The 15,841-nt window shown below is 43.8% G+C and overlaps 1 protein-coding gene across 1 annotated transcript in view; it reads right to left on the bottom strand.

The window, feature by feature from the left end:
- The window catches only part of MTUS2 (microtubule associated scaffold protein 2), a gene marked incomplete at both ends in the record, with an annotated part of 197,474 nt that overhangs the window by 65,867 nt on the left and 115,766 nt on the right, over positions 1-15,841 (bottom strand). The window contains one exon of the mRNA XM_082305018.1: positions 14,094-14,255. Coding sequence (XP_082161144.1) covers positions 14,094-14,255 — 162 coding nt within the window. The remainder of the gene's footprint in view (positions 1-14,093; positions 14,256-15,841) is intronic.

Genomic DNA, 15,841 nt, shown 5'->3' with positions numbered 1-15,841 from the left:
AACACAGACAATAGTAGAGAAAGTGTGTTCTCCTTACGCTTTCAGCAGTAACAAGGCGCATACAAATACTTAACTACTTTTGTTCTTGCGACATTTTCAATGAGGAACACCTGGGAAATTAGTTCAGCCTTTTAACCTTAAGCACAAAGCAAGGAACAATTCCCCAGTTAAAGCTCAGTTGAAAGAAAAGAGAGCAAAGAAGCAAAGAAGCCCAGCAAGAACCATCATTCTGCAGAGGGCAAGGCAAGGTCTGCGGAGAGCACCGAGAGTCACGCGTGGGCGCAGACGGCAGTGCCCGTCAGGGGCGGCTGCACGGGAGACGTCGGCCCCGCAAGGTGGGAGATCAGCAGAGCCTGAAGCAGGTTGTGAGCAAAGGTGCAAATAGGTATCTTGGCAAGGACAGAAGAGTAGGATTAATAACAAGGGGGGGGAAACAAGGATAACCACCCTCCTTCAGTTTACAAGATTAGGAGAGCTCCTAAGGTCTGGGAGGGGCGGCAACGCAGGAACTGGGGAAGCGAGGAGGGGGTGTGCAGCAAGGGAAGAGCCAGTGCACAGCACAGCCCTGCTGGGAAGGGGCTGGCGAGGGGGGCACCTGGAGCTAGTGATTATTCGACTTCTCCTTCATAAGTAAAAGGGTCCTGGTGGCCTCTCTGTGGCTCTTCTTAGCAGAGAGGGATTTAGGAAGCACGCAGCAGGCAAAAGAAAGGACAGTCTGCAGGAGCAAACCATTATCGTTCTGGTAAGTTGATCACCCACAGGGAAATCTTAGGGGAAGAGTTGTCCCTGGCATCAGACCTCAAATAAGAGCTTGTGCTGAATGTTTTTCTAAAAATGGGGTTTGTTCTTTCTCTTCTCTTTTGAAACAACAGCTGTTAGTTGGTTAAAAGAGAAACGTTCAGAAAACATGCTGATTTCAAGAGAAGTTCCCGCAGGGAAAATTCATTTTTAAATGACAAGAGTCTGGGCTCTGAATTTGTCATTTCAGAGAAATCTAGAATTTCAGGTTTAAAAAAATCTGTAGGAGAGCGTAGGCGTGAGGATCAGCATAATGCTGTACCGCAGGGTATGGCACAGCAGGAGGTGATACAGTTTGATCTTTTCTACCTCAAAGTGTACTAGAAGTAACTCAAAGGTTACAATGTACATAAAAAGTTTGACACTCCGCTGTAACTCAGGAAACAAGACAAACATTTCAGTCTTTAGTACCGGCTTGAACGCCTGTAAAACCTCAAATAATACTTTGACTGTCGTATGTAGTTTGAAATGTCAAAAGGTGTTGTGCGTACAATCATAAAATAATAAAAATATGCAAAATATAATTATAAAAGGAAATTAAGGACCACGAGAGTATATTTCTTGAACTTGCACACTGTTTTTATTTTGTTCTAAATTTGTCTTTTAAAACGTATATTAACTCTGACCCGGAACAAAATTTCCTTCAAACTCTTAGTGTTATTGCCCACAGGCTGGAAATACAGAACTCCAGTTAGCTCTGTGCTAAACGCCCGTACGTTGGCTTTTATTCCTGCTGGCTGCGTAATGAAGGCTCTTAGCACTGAGCCTCCCAGCAAACGGCTCCTGGCAGAGCAGGAACCACCACTAACTTCCAGGAGCAGCTTCCAAGTCTCTGCCAACCCCCTCCGCTACGGGAGCTCATGGGGTGAGAAGTTGCCTTTCCGGTAGCCAGGAATCAAAGCCACAAACTACTAATTTTTATATGAATTTACATTCCATTTAAGGTTACAACTCTCCCAACGTTTCCTCTCTTTTAAAAGCTGTACTTATACAGAAATGGATATTTCAGGCAATAAGATAACTGTGAGAATAAATACTTGCTCATGTTTTCTACTGGTGTAGTTACAGCATTTGCTTTTGAAAAATGCATCCAAATGCACAGTTCTCTAAAGGTATTTACATTTCCTAATTAACACACACAGCCTGCTTCAAACTGAACAGAAGGAGCAAAGGCAAAATCATTAGAAATACAAGGCAAAACGCTCTGAACGTTAAATCATTCAGCAATCCCTTGGAAAAACAGCAGACAAACAAAGCCACTTCTCCATTCCTCCATCATTGCTGAATGCCAGCCTAGGAACCAGAGCTAAATACACCTTATCTGAGACAGCTTCTCAAAGGCTGCTGCAGAATCAGCGCTTGTATTTGCCTGTACCTTTCTGAGCCTTTAAAAGCCAGGACAGTGGGATAGGCTTCAACTTGCTTTCACACTTCAGACTGAAAACATGCTAACAAATCACGCATTGAGTATTTATTCCAAAACAAATCCTAACATGCTGTAGACATCATTAAGAATTCAATGGGACTGGCTGCATTCAGTTGGATTCCAGCTGTTCTCAGGCATATTTTATAAGTTAACTAATGGCAGTCTGCGAGTTTAAAAAAACCCTAAGGAAGTGTTTTCAGTCACTTACAGAGCCACTTCAAGCTTTCTTCTGCCTTTCCCCCTGATACCCACAACTAGCCGTGTCCTCAGTGAGTAATGACACATCCATGCATGCGTTGTTTGAGACAAAATGAGCAAAACTGGAAATATGACGGGTTCTGTAGAATAAAAGCAGTCTAATTCTCTCTAGAGACTCTCTGCTTCCTGTGATCTATGAGACACTGAAAGACTGTGAATAAATAAGTAGATGTAGAAGAAAGACTATGTATTCGTTGAAGTAGAAACTGCTAACGCTTGTGCTTTTCCCTTTGTGTTTGTTTCAAATTTAAAGTCAATCTGATAAGAAAAAAAGAAGGACAAGGACTTATTTCATTGACTCATCTGAAAGTGATTGTTTTCTTTCTATATTAAAAAGAAAAGTCTCTTTATGTGGTACTAAGAAAAACTAAAGGGAAAAATAAACCTGACAAAACGAACCATTCTTTGGACTGAATAGAAAATCTCAGGGTAACTCAGAACATCCAACGTTAGCTGCAGAGTTAAAACAACTACTCCTTCTCTTCCTGTCATTTGACATGGATCCCGTGGCACTTTACTGCCGCTTCCTCACAGAGTTGTGCTACGGCATGTTTCAGAGCGGTTCCCAGAAAAGAGGCTGGAAAACTTGCAGTTGAACATCTCACTTTCACCTGCAGCGTGGTGCTGCGTATCCTTACGTTCAGTACAGGAACAACATGAACGTAACCCACCGTGTATTCACTATTCAGCATTTAATGGAAAGTGATTGCAAAGGGAAACACAGCAGCAGCAGGCTCTTCTCCCTCCATCCCTGCAAGTGCACTGGTGCTCACTTTCCCCCCCTCAGATGACCTTAGCTCACCTCTCCCTCCTGCTGAGGTTGTGTTGTCTGGATTTTGCAGAAGCTGATTAAAAGAAGCACATTTTACACTGCAAGCTTGCTGGTGAGAGCTGTGATAACACCGGCTTCCTATTTTTCATCTTGACTGATTGTATTTAACAGCCTGCCCTGTTACATATGATTTAATGGTACTTGTAAAAGCACAGGAATTGACTGGGTTAGTTTTTTGAACATTGCTTTTGATTGTCTTTAATTTAATGGGGCAAGTAGAAACAAGCTGCTCTAATGAATTCTTTATTGCTACTGTCACTGCACACAAATTATGAGATATCTTATGGGGAATAACAGTCATTGTCTGTGAGATAAACATTAAATAAGAATAAGAACCAAGCTGAAATAGGTATGCTGTAACACACACACCCCATATCCCAAAACAAGGAATAGAAAATATAAAATCCTTCAGGTCTCTAATTTCACAGACTGTTGGGTGGCAAGTCCAGCTTGGTGGACAGAGCTGAGGTCTGGAACAAGCAGAAACCTGATGCTCAGCAGTTTGGGTCAGGACTTCAGGAACAAACAAGGGAGCCCAGAGCTGCAGCAGTATGCTGAAGGGGCACCAAAGTTTCAAAACCCAGCAGAGTTTAGAGGTACCAAGCTGGATTTTCTGTGGGTTTCTATGTTTTGAGAACAGGATGTGGCTGAACAAGACCAGACCAGGATGAGACCATAGATGAAGCTGTATTACATGAAGAGAATAAAAACTATGCAGAGCTGGTCAGATGTGAACCACTTTTCAAATCCTTACACACAATGATTGAGCCATACTTTCTTTTTCTCCTGAACTGCATGCAAGTCCTGTTGCCTTTGTGGCAGCCATGCACTCAGCTCCCCAGCACAGATCTACCCTTTAGCTAGACGTTTCTGCTCATGAGTTACTCCTCCTGAATGTGCAGAAGAGGCCACTGCACTACAAAACAACACATTGGTTGCTGTGCCTATGGTGGCACATTTATTCACCTGTGGGCCCAAGATGTTCATAGCACACAGAATTGCACAACCAGCTTTGTCAGAAGGACCTCTGAAGTCCTCTAGTCCAGCCTCCTGCTCAGAGTGGGTCGGACTAGAGCAGGTTGCGCAGGGCTTTGTCCAGCTAAGTTATAGGTATCTCTAATGATGGATGATTCACCACCTCTCTAGACAATCTGCTCTAGTGTTTGACCACCTTCACAGGTGATTAAACAACGACCACCTTCACAGGTGGTCAAACAATGAGAATTTTCTGTGTTTGGTGTCTCTTGCCCTGTCACTGTGCACCTCTGAGAAGTGCCTGGCTTTGTTCCCTCTCTATCTTCCCATTAGATAACTGAAGACTGCAATAAGAACTCCCTTTGCCTTCTCCGAACAACCCCAGCTCTCCCAGCCTCTCCTCCTGACCTGCCCTGTCATGTGCCCCAGTCCCTGGACCATCTTGGTGGTCCTCTGCAGCTCTCACTCCAGTATGTCACATTGTTCTTGTCCTGGGATTCCCAAAACTGGGCACAGTTGTGAGTGGCCACACAAGTGCTGAGTAAAGGGGTAGGACCACTGATGCTGCAGGCCACACTCTTGCTAATGTAGCCCAGTATGTAGCTAGTCTTTCTTACTGCAAGGGCACATTGCAGGCTCAGGTTCAACTTGCTGTCTAGCAGGATGGCCAAATAGGGCCTTTTGGCAGAGCTGCTTCCCAGCCAGCTGGCTCCAGACTCTCTTGTTGCATGGCATTATTCCCCCAAGGGGCAAGACTTTGCATTTGCCTTTTTGAACTTCATGAGCTTCCTGCAAGCCCATTTCTCCAGCGTGGCAAGGTCCCTCTGAACTGCAGCCCTGCCCTCCAGCATATTGCCCAATTCCCCCTGATTTGCTATCATCTGTGAGCTTGCTGCGGGTGTATTCTATCCCACTGTTCAGGTTTTTAATGAAGATGGTAAGCAGTATTTGCCCAGTATCAATCCCTAAGGGATGCCAAAGTCTGCCAGCTGGACTTTGTACCTCTGATCACAACACCCTGAGCCTGATGGTCTAGTCAGTTTTCCACCCACTTCACTGTCCATCTGAGGTCTGCAGCAAGCTGAGATACTCTAGAACTTTTTCCCAGACAATCACAGACGAACCTGGGTATGAGAAGGGAATTGCAGGAAGAGGTTTCAGGCCACACTCATGCTGTTGAGTGGCTACCAGCATGATTTCATGTGGAGAATACATCACTCCCAGGCACTATCTGCGCGAGCCTCCTCCAGAATTGGAAGCCTGGAGCAGATGAAACCAATGCTCCTGGCCAGGAAATAACCTAGGTCTAAAGCAATTTAATTATAATCAACTGATTGCAGCACTGGGTGAATGCACTATACTGCTTCTGGATCTAAGCAGGTATGCCTGCATGGTGCTGTACTTTGTGACTCTCCAGACCCATCACCATCAGCTCAGGAATCGCTGCCCGTCTGAATCCCCTTTCCATTGCACAGCACAGACATGCTCTTCTTGGATTACTAACTGCTGTGGTGTGTTATGCTGGGGGTTTTTTATGCATCTCATCAGATACACCACAAACTGCACCATGTCAAACTGAAGGGTTTTGTCCAAATTATAACAGCATTAGATCCTGGTCTGATTTAGGATCTGAATTGTCCTATGGTGAACATTAATCCAAGTGGTTTGTAAAACAAATCCCCTGTGAAAGTAGGAAGTTGTTGAACATTGCCTTCTGTAAATATTCCCACATTTTCAGAGAAATTCAAAACAGAAAATTCAGTATATGTGTGCCTCAAACATCATATATTTTTTCAACACCTGTGAAAAAAAGAAACTTATATGTCTTTTCAGAGGTGGATCTTAGCTGCAAAGTTCCTGACACAGAGCTGATTTCACCTGTCTTCAAACAAAATATGAAACAATAATAGAAATGGTAAACTTTAGTTAGGTTATCACTGTATTTCTCAAAGCAGCTAATATGTTTAAGTGAATTTAAAGGACCTGTCTCAGTTTTTGTATTCAAGTATGCTTTTTTCCCCCCCATATGTTGACAGGCATGCAAATATAAAAGGAGTCTAATAACACACAAAAAGAGCTGTGCAACACGCTGAAAATTAATCAAGTGCATTCTTTCCATAGAGTAGTCAAAAAGTAATCAGTTGATGTCTTCAAAACAATTTGCATGACAATGATCTTCAACTGCTATTATCCCATGCCAGAATTCTTTTTGATCATCTGAAGCACTGCACAGCAGCAGCTATAGGAGTCCATTTTCATTAATTAAATGTGATTTATAGCCTGTAGTCCAACATATTTGACAAGCACTTCTAGTGAAATATCAGGAGTATAACCTCTCTTGAGCAGTTGTCTTTTTTTTTTAATGAGAATTTACAACACAGGTGGTCTTCTCAGGTAACATGTAACACATGAAAGCTTTCATGTCATTTTTGTTGGTTATTTTCCACTCATTAATATAGGTAGATATGCTCCTTTGTGAATTAATTTCCTATTCATACATAGTTAAAATTATGTACATCTCTGAAATACAAATGCGATTCTTACATCACCTGATATTCCACTCTTTCAGAAATATTCTTTATATTTAAATGACTGCCATCCTCTTTGTGAAATACTTTCTCCCCTTTTTACTTTTGTAAAAGATGCTGTATACAACACATGTAGTGTCTGTGCACTTCAGCTGTAACTGTGGAGTGCTCTAAGCACTTTAGTTTAGCAACTGTGATGGCTCGCCCAGGAGGCTGGACAGATGCAGTATGCAACATCAAGCCCTATAGCAATTACTACTAGGTGATTGCTAGGAGTATTATACGTAGAATATCTATCATATCATTCTCCAAATACAAAAAACATATAGAAGGACTCATTGTGGTTTCCCTGTGTTTCAAAAGCTTTGCTATATGGCTGACTTCAGTAGCGCTGCTCATGGGACAGCCTGGCCTTCTGACTTTGACTGAACGAGGCTGGTGACTTCTTCTCAAATGCAAAATTCACCCCTAAGGTCATGTTACTGATTCACTTTTTCTTATGGAAAAATACGCCTCACTTGCAAGATGGTATTGGTTTGTGTTGTAAGTCCTTCCTGCTGGAGGCAGGGATTTCCCCCTGCCCACAAGGAGGGGTACATGGTATGAAGATACGCATCTCTCACCCCCAGCTAATAACTTCCATCCATGGCAGAGATCATCCCTCTCTCCTTGGTCACAGCCTCTGTGCTGTGTCTTGTCTTCTGCCATGGGGTGAAAAAGGAACAGGAAATCGTGGTGGTTTCATTCCTTCCAACCATGAGTCCACAGTGGGGCTGGGCTGCTGCCAGCTCAGCTATGGAGAAACTGGGCTGAGATGGAGGATAGACATGCGCCCCACCATGGTCTTCTGTTGTGCCATTATGTGATAGTTTGGAAGAATATTAGAAATGGATGCACTACACTGTTTTCAAAACATTGCATCCCTTCAGTTCGGAGCACCAGTGAAGGTTTCTTTGGTGCTGCTGTTGCAGCGATGACGCTGGCTGCCTCCCCAAGCATGACATTCACCATCTCTATGACATGCCAGTGTCAGGGACCCAAGGTAGGTGGGGGGTGGATTAGTTTTTAGTATACCTTCAAACATTTTGGAAACACTGATTTTACTTCTCTGCTCCCTTATTTTTATCCATCTCCTGCCCTGTCATGTCCAGCAACAATGCCGGACTTGCCCAGCATGGACTGGTAGCCTGTGCCAATGATTGTTCTTTCCACTTTGCAACAGCACTACAAGCAGACCTTTTACGGTGTCTGTACATGCAGACTTCCAACCTTTACATCCTCTGTCTGCTGCAGGACATCCTTTTGGAGACTGACATTTTCAGCACACCCATGCACTTTCTCTGCCATATTTAAAATACTGTATATCTGACACAATTTTAAAGGGCTTTTGTTAGATGCCTTTGTTTGCCTGGGATCAGAAGGCCCAAAGCAATACAAACACTTCACTGCCCTTTTTCCACTTGCTTCATTTGATCTGTAGCATCTTCCTTCTCATTTAATAAGGAGGTCAATTTTAAAAAGGTGGGTTTGTGCTTCATCATTTAAAAGAGGTGCAAAACCGTCCAAAGGATACTTACACAGAAGATTTTACATTCTATAGGGCTCCCTATCACATTAGGATCTACAGACAGCGTTCATATATTATTGCAAGACAGGCAGGATTAGACTTGCTAAAAACCCTTGTCTTTATCTTTGCTTTGATTTATTTCAGCCTTTGCTTCCATCAGATACTGAGCATTGTGAGGAACCATAACACTGTTTTAATAAAAAAAAACCCCATGACTTGACCACAGACACACCTGCTGCTACCTTGGCCGATATAAAAAGTAAACCAGAGCATTGGACTAACGTAGGGTTTTTTGCTTCTGTCAGTTGTGCATAACAACAGCAACTTCCCAAACTTGCCAGCTGTCCCTGTTCAGGATCTGTGCCTGACTGTTTGCGTAACACAGCCAGGTACCCCTACTTTACATGTTTAGTTTCCTTCCAGAATAAACCAGGCAAGTTTTACCTCCCCTGACCGAGTCTCCCTATCAAGACCAGACTATAAATTCAGTGAGGTGGTGGCAATGGGCTCCATACACTGCTGCATCCAGTCTTTCCCTGTACAGACGCACCTTGCTGGGAGGAGGCTGGGCAGGTGACTGGAGCCCCTGACCTCCAGAGTGGGAGACAGTAATTTCAACTCTTTTCCAGTTGTGATGGATCTAACACGTTCCAGCAGCATCCCTCCTGGCTCTCTGCTACTGTGGCTTGCATAAGCAAGCATATGGGCAATCCCTATCACATCCCTGGCATGGAAAGGCCATGGTGGGCTGCTGGATTGAAACCTGCCTCCTGTTTTGCACACTGACAGCTTCCCGGCTGTGACAGAGCTTAGGAAACAACAGCAGAGTCAGACTAACGGCCTTGCAATGGGAAGAACAAAACTGACTGCTCCCCAGTGCGAGCCGGAACACTGCACTTGGTGTGTAGGGAAGACCTGTAGGGAGCCATGCACCCACAGACACAAGGACTGAACACTGCACTCCGCACAGCCTGGAGGGAAGTAAATCCAATTCAGAAGCTATGTTGCTCTGTCTCCACTGGGCCTATTAACTCAGACACAGCATGGCATTAACAGCTCTTTATGGCTCTCAACCCACAGGGTCACTTATGGCCAGCTTGGAGCATGGGCAAAGAGTTTCCATTTGTGTGCCCCCATGGAAGCACACGTACCCAAGGTTACTGGAGGGACATGCAAAGACAAGAACAAAGGCTCTGAAAGAAACTACGCCGAGACTGACTAATGACATAGAAAACATATCCTGACTACCTCAAGACAATGAGCAAATGAAGGTTGTTTGGAAGGAAAAAAATTGGAGAATTTCTCATAACGGTCCAAATTCTGTACGGACTTGTATTTGTCAGCTTTGTCTCCAGAGGTAGTAAAATTCAGCAAAAAATTAGTCTTTCATTTCATAGATTAAGTAATTTTATAGCTTAAAAACCCAAATTAAAAGTCAGCTTTAGCTTTCCACCAGCCTCAGTAATTCTTTTCCCCTTCAGCGTTTATGCTGTGATGTGATCGCAAACATTATCTTCTTTCTGGAAACCTACTGCTTGATCAATATTGTTTTGCATTAAGTTGTAATTTCTGCTCTCCTGTGTGGGACTGAGATTTGGATCCTGTGCAAACTCAGAGGTGACAGCCTGAACCATTCAATTAGTCCTGCTTATGCTAGATTTTGCATGTCCACATTAGCATGATTGCATATCAAACACCACGGTTCCAGCTCATTGCAGTGCTCCAACACTGACACCTCCCTGGCAAGGACTCACTCGTGTGAGGCTGCACAAGTACTAAGAGACCCAGGGTTTCTAACAGTCTTCTTGTCTGTGACAAAAGAACCCTGGAGGCCAGAAAAGCTCCTCTGCAGAAACTTGAAATAACCCTTTAAAGCTTATCATGCCAATGCCACTAGCTGGAAAAAAAAGGCTTTTGCTGGAGATGTCTAGGGCCAAATCTGATACTAATCAAATACTGCTGTAGCCTGAAATGACATAATTCAGCCAGCGACCAGGAGCAAAGAAAGGAAGTTCAAAAGAAAAACAAAAAAGGAAGAAAACTTGAAAAAGAAACCAAAAAAAATGGCACCACCTTTTATCCATATATTCTGTTGATAGATGGGTCTGTTCCACAGTTAGTGAGTGCAGATGATGGAAGTAAACAGTTTTCTGACAGTAAGAGACAGTCACTCCTGACTGTGTTGGACAAAAGACACATCCTCCTCCCTTGACTGTCACTTATCTGGACTACATAAGGTGAATGGTTTCAGTTTCATCTTCTCTGCCAGATACTCCAAGCCACTGATTATGGCAGTAAGTCCTTTTCTGCAAGTGTTAAGTTAACCAGGTGTATTGGGTTTGCGTGGCAAGGTTTTGGTAGTGGGGTGGCTACAGGGGTGGCTTCTGTGAGCAGATGCCAGAAGCTTTCTCCCATGTCCAATAAGGCCAATGCCAGCCAGCTCCAAAATGGACCTGCCACTGGCCAAGGCCAAGACAATCAGTGACGGTGGTAGCGCCTCTGGGATAACATATTTAAGAAGGGGAAAAAAACGCTGCGCAACTGCAGCTGGAGAGAGGAGCGAGCATATGTGAGAGAAACAATGCCAGAGCAGAGATTCCCCTGCAGCCCGTGGTGAAGGCCATGGTGAGGCAGGCTGTGCCCCTGCAGCCCATGGAGGTCCACGGTGGAGCAGATATCCACCTGCAGCCCGTGGAGGACCCCATGACGGAGCAGGTGGGTGCTCAAAGGAGGCTGTGACCCCGTGGGAAGCCTGCGCTGGAGCAGGCTCCTGGCAGGACCTGTGGACCCGTGGGGAGAGGAGCCCATGCTGGAGCAGGTTTGCTGGCAGGACTTGTGACCCCGTGGGAAGGACTCACATTGAAAAAGTTTGTGGAGGACTGTCTCCTATGGGTGGGACCCCACGCTGGAGCAGGGGAAGAGAGTGAGGAGGAAGGAGCAGCAAAGACAACATGCGATGAACTGATCTCAATCCCCCTCCCCGTCCCCCTGCACCACTCGAGGGGAGGACGCAGAGAAATTGGGAGTGAAGTTGAGCCCAGGAAGAAGGGAGGGGTGGGAGGAAGGTGTTTTAAGATTTAGTTTTTATTTCTCAATACCCTACTCTAATTTCATTGGCAGTAAATTAAATTAATTTCCTTGAGTCGAGTCTGTTTTGCCGGTGACGGTAATTGCCTGTCCTTATCTCGACCCACGAGCTTTTTGTAGTATTTTTCTCCCCCATCCAGTGGAGGAGGGAAGCGACTGAGCAGCTTGGTGGGCACCTGGTATCCAGCGAAGGTCAACCCACCACAACAGGTTAATCTATCTTTAAACTGGGTGACCAGAACTACTAATGCGTAAAGTCTTTGTCTCATATGTTATACTGATTTTTCCTTCCCAGCTTCATTTTCAGTGTGTGTTACCAAATCCAGTGGGACTTACATAGAGATGAAACAGTCTGTTGAATAAGAACCAGACTGGATAAGGCTGGTGACTGATGCAAAATTCTTTATTTTGGAATCTATACTGTTAGATCTAATCTGAACTTGATGGAATTTTTATACTGTTATTGAAGCTCTCTCTTTTTTTAATCCTTACTATTCTGTATAGGCATACACAAATCTTTACTCAGGACCATGAAGTGGCCTATCCAAACCCTTTCTAAAGGAAAAAGCTGAATGGAAAAAGTCTGATTTGTCTTTCTGCATAATGTTCTCTAAACAGGCAGATATGAAGCTACAATATTTTAGGAACAGAAGTAGAAAAGCATTTAAAAATTAAAAATCAAACCTGAAGGAGAATCTTAGGAGAGAAGGGACAATAGAAGTGGAAAAACAATAAGGCAGTGGAAAAGCAAGGAAAGATTACTAAAAGTGGAAGTTAGGGTTGTTTCTATGAGAAAATATGTAGAGCCATGAAAACTGCGGGTGTAAAGACAGATTTGGGCATGTCCAGGTTCTTGCAGCTCCAAGGTTCCAGCTTACTAGTAGCAATAGAAAAGCTCTCTGAAAAACATGCTGGCTTTGGAGACTAACTTTGTGTCAGATCATCTGTGGAACAAATCCAGGTATTGTTTAAGGCAAATAAATTCATATTTCACTACTGTCATACAAACACAGTGGAGTATGTTTCACTCACTAAAATACTATGTTACACCTCATGCACCTCGTTGTCTTAGTGACCTATCAAGTGCTTTCCAGGAATATAAATCTTGAAGCCATATTCTTCCTTCACCTTCACATTAGAAGATGCAATATTGACCTCGGTATCCACAAGCAAGAGTTCAATGACCAGTTCAGGCACAGGCTTCTCACCAGTAAGTTCCTCCAATTATGGCTTTAAAAATGTCTGTTGTTTTTAAATGATCACTAATGTTCCTTTCCTTTGAGGGGCTCAAAGGATCTTCCTGGGGCATGAGGAAGCAGGAATGAACACGGAGACGCATAGAGACTGTGGTGTGCAAGAGCTTGCTGTGGTTACAGCAGTATCTCTTGGGCCCTGAGGAACTTCCATGCCTTTCACGAGGCTCCTCAGGGGACTCGGAGATCTTGGCCGATGGATGTCCAGAGGCCGTGGCAGCGTAGAAAGGTAAGTGCTGGGGCCACATTAGACAGAAAGGCAATGGGATGAACAGGAGCTGGGAAAGGGTAGGGGAACATTGTCCACTAGTGGGTAAGAAAGCGCTTGAAGCTGCCTGGGTTGAGGAAATGTCATCTGTAACCAGGGGAGAGGGTGTCTACAGCCATGCTTTGAAACTTATTTTATAATTATGACCAATAATCATATTGACCCTGCTTGCAAGTCACAATGAACAGCCCTAACTCATCCGTTAGACCCAAACTTGAGTCTCTACATTGCCAATGCTGAGTGTGTAATGGATGTTCACTGTCACGGGTACCCTCACCTCTCCCCACTGAGCGGGCAGGCAGATGGGCCAACGTCAGCGGCCCTCAAGGGCAGGTGGCATGAACTGCTCCTTACTCTCTCAAAAGTGGTGAGTCCTACTCAAGAAGATACACTCCTACATCCTTGCCAAGGGGAATCTGGAGCTCACACACCATGTCCGAGTGCCAGGCTAGGGAAGGGGCAGCATGAAACAAGTGTAAGCAGGAGATGGTGGAGAGATGCACATGTTTTTCAACAAAAAACGCATTTGGCAGAAAACTGTAAACTTTCCTGTGTGAGACGCTATGAATCATTGTTGGCTGATTTGAGACATAGCTGGATCGAGCTGAAGGAGGGCTTAGGTAAGGAAACAATTTGGAAACAAGACTAGGTTTTTTTGCTTTATTTACTTGCTTCCTTCTCCCTCTCTGAGTCAAAACACCACAAATTGCTTATAGGGCAGTATTCTCATTCTTGCAAGTGTAACTAGCAATGAATTATCTCCTTAAAGGAATGCTTTGGTCTCTAAAGCAATGCAATGTTTTCAAAAATCTGTTTGGTGAGAACCAATAATATATACACTGAATCTCTGGCATGTGTAGTTAGGGACACTAAATGCCTTCAACTCCAGACACAGTTCACAAAATGAGATTATAGCTGTGTTGTTGACTGTGTTTCAAAGAGACTAACAGCAAACAGAGTCCAAATCAACACATTGGCAATGTGCCCAAGAATGGCATGAAAATTAATCAAGTAAGCAGTAAAATAGCATCATAATCAGGTTTCTGCATTTCTTGGCCTAATGCAGATAGTGTTCCAAGTACACAAGTTTGGAGCACTTACCAGCAGGTGCTGGGGCAGTTTTTGGTGCTGGAAGTAAGCTCCTGCGTGGAGTTGCTGTGCTGCTCGATACCTGTGTTGTGCTCTTGCTGCTCCCCCTGGGGATGTCTTTAGAAGGTGCGGATGCCTTAGGAGTGGTTTGCTCTTCGTTTCCAAAGCTGGAACCTGCAGGAGACCAAAACTGCTCTAATTATAAGTTCATAAAAAATGTATGTGAACTGTGGCACGCAGACTGAGCTTGTATCAGCAATTATAATCTACAAAGACATATTCTCTTTGCAACTTGGGCTAAGTTACGTGGACTTTCTCCAATACAAATGGTTATGTAGAAATAAAGAGTTCCCAGCAACTTAAATGCCAAGTCTGGACAGCTGTTCGAGTCGGACTCCAACTTAACACACCTGCTTTTGAGCTAGCTCCATAAAGGTATCTGGCTGCAAGGCTCATAAAGAAACCAAGGAATTTCTACATATCCGTGTGGCTGCTTTGTGGCTGCTACAGGAACCACCCTACATGCTCACCCTAACACTTGGTAGTTGCTGGTTGTCAGACTAAGGGGGAATAGCAGGGCTCAGTGGTGCAACACACCGAGTTCTTCTACCCAGGAGGGATTTCCCACAAACAGTCCCTCAGACCACACTCAGACATTTGAATAAGATGAAAAATAAAAAAAAAAAATTCTTCCTTAACTCTCACATCCACTTCAATCATATTCTTGTAATGAATCTTAGGTTGCCAAGGTTTCCAGTTTATACTGACCTCTTTCCAAACCACTGATGGGTTTGGTTTCCTCCTGCATTTGCTATCTAGGGAATAATGACATCCTAGGCTCCTTGTAGATGTAAGGAAATCAATCTTTTCTTAACATTTGAAAAAGGCAAAGTTGGAGTGTCCTCTTTATCTATTGAGTAGAAAGCCTAAGAGGAGCAAAAGATTACAGCACATCTGGACTTGAACATTTGCAGAAGGATGAACATTTTATTTGAAAAAATGAGCGGAGATAGTGGCAAGAAATACATAGGATTTCAGAAAAAGGCTATAATTCTTATTTCCAGTATTTTAAAACGATACAATACAACACTATTTAGGTACTGCCTGCAGGAAAATGATAACATTATTTTAATAATTGGCATGTCCAAGTCTCCAGTATTTTTAAGATGTAGGCTTCTTAAATGTGTGCAAGTAAAGGAGAGATTTTTTTTTTCCTTTCTTACTGAAAATCCACCAGGAAAAAAGTGCAGGCTGGAAATGAAAATCCTCTTTTCTGATAAAGGAAGAATATACCTTTTGGCTCTGACAAAACAGCGTTAAGTTTTGCTGTGTCTTGAAGGCTGTTGCATATAGGTCTTAATTTAAAGCGCATATCTGCAGTATACATGGACTTCTACAAACACATTTGACCTTTGTTCAAATAATAAGCCACATTAAAAATTCAAACAAAACAGCCTACTGTACACTATGCAGGAACAGGAAAACCTGAAGCATTTGTCGTCTTTACACCACTGTGCACATAACAACCCCTCAGCACATCAGGTCGTTGTTTTACATCCAAACTACACGGATTTTTCACCCGTGTAACAGACACTTAAGATTACGTGCTGATTCATCTGCTGACAAAACACTGCTGACTTTAGTAAAGTCATGTCAGCAGAACCATCTGGCCCAGCCTGGCCCCGTCTCCTCTGCAACTGCGCACAAGGACACCTCGACCAGGTGCCAGGGGGACGTTACAGCACGTGGGTCCACCTCGG

Source organism: Platalea leucorodia (assembly GCF_965183815.1).
Source record: "Platalea leucorodia genome assembly, chromosome: 2".
NCBI classification, from domain to species: domain Eukaryota; kingdom Metazoa; phylum Chordata; class Aves; order Pelecaniformes; family Threskiornithidae; genus Platalea; species Platalea leucorodia.
This window is presented reverse-complemented; position numbering and strand designations above follow the sequence as displayed.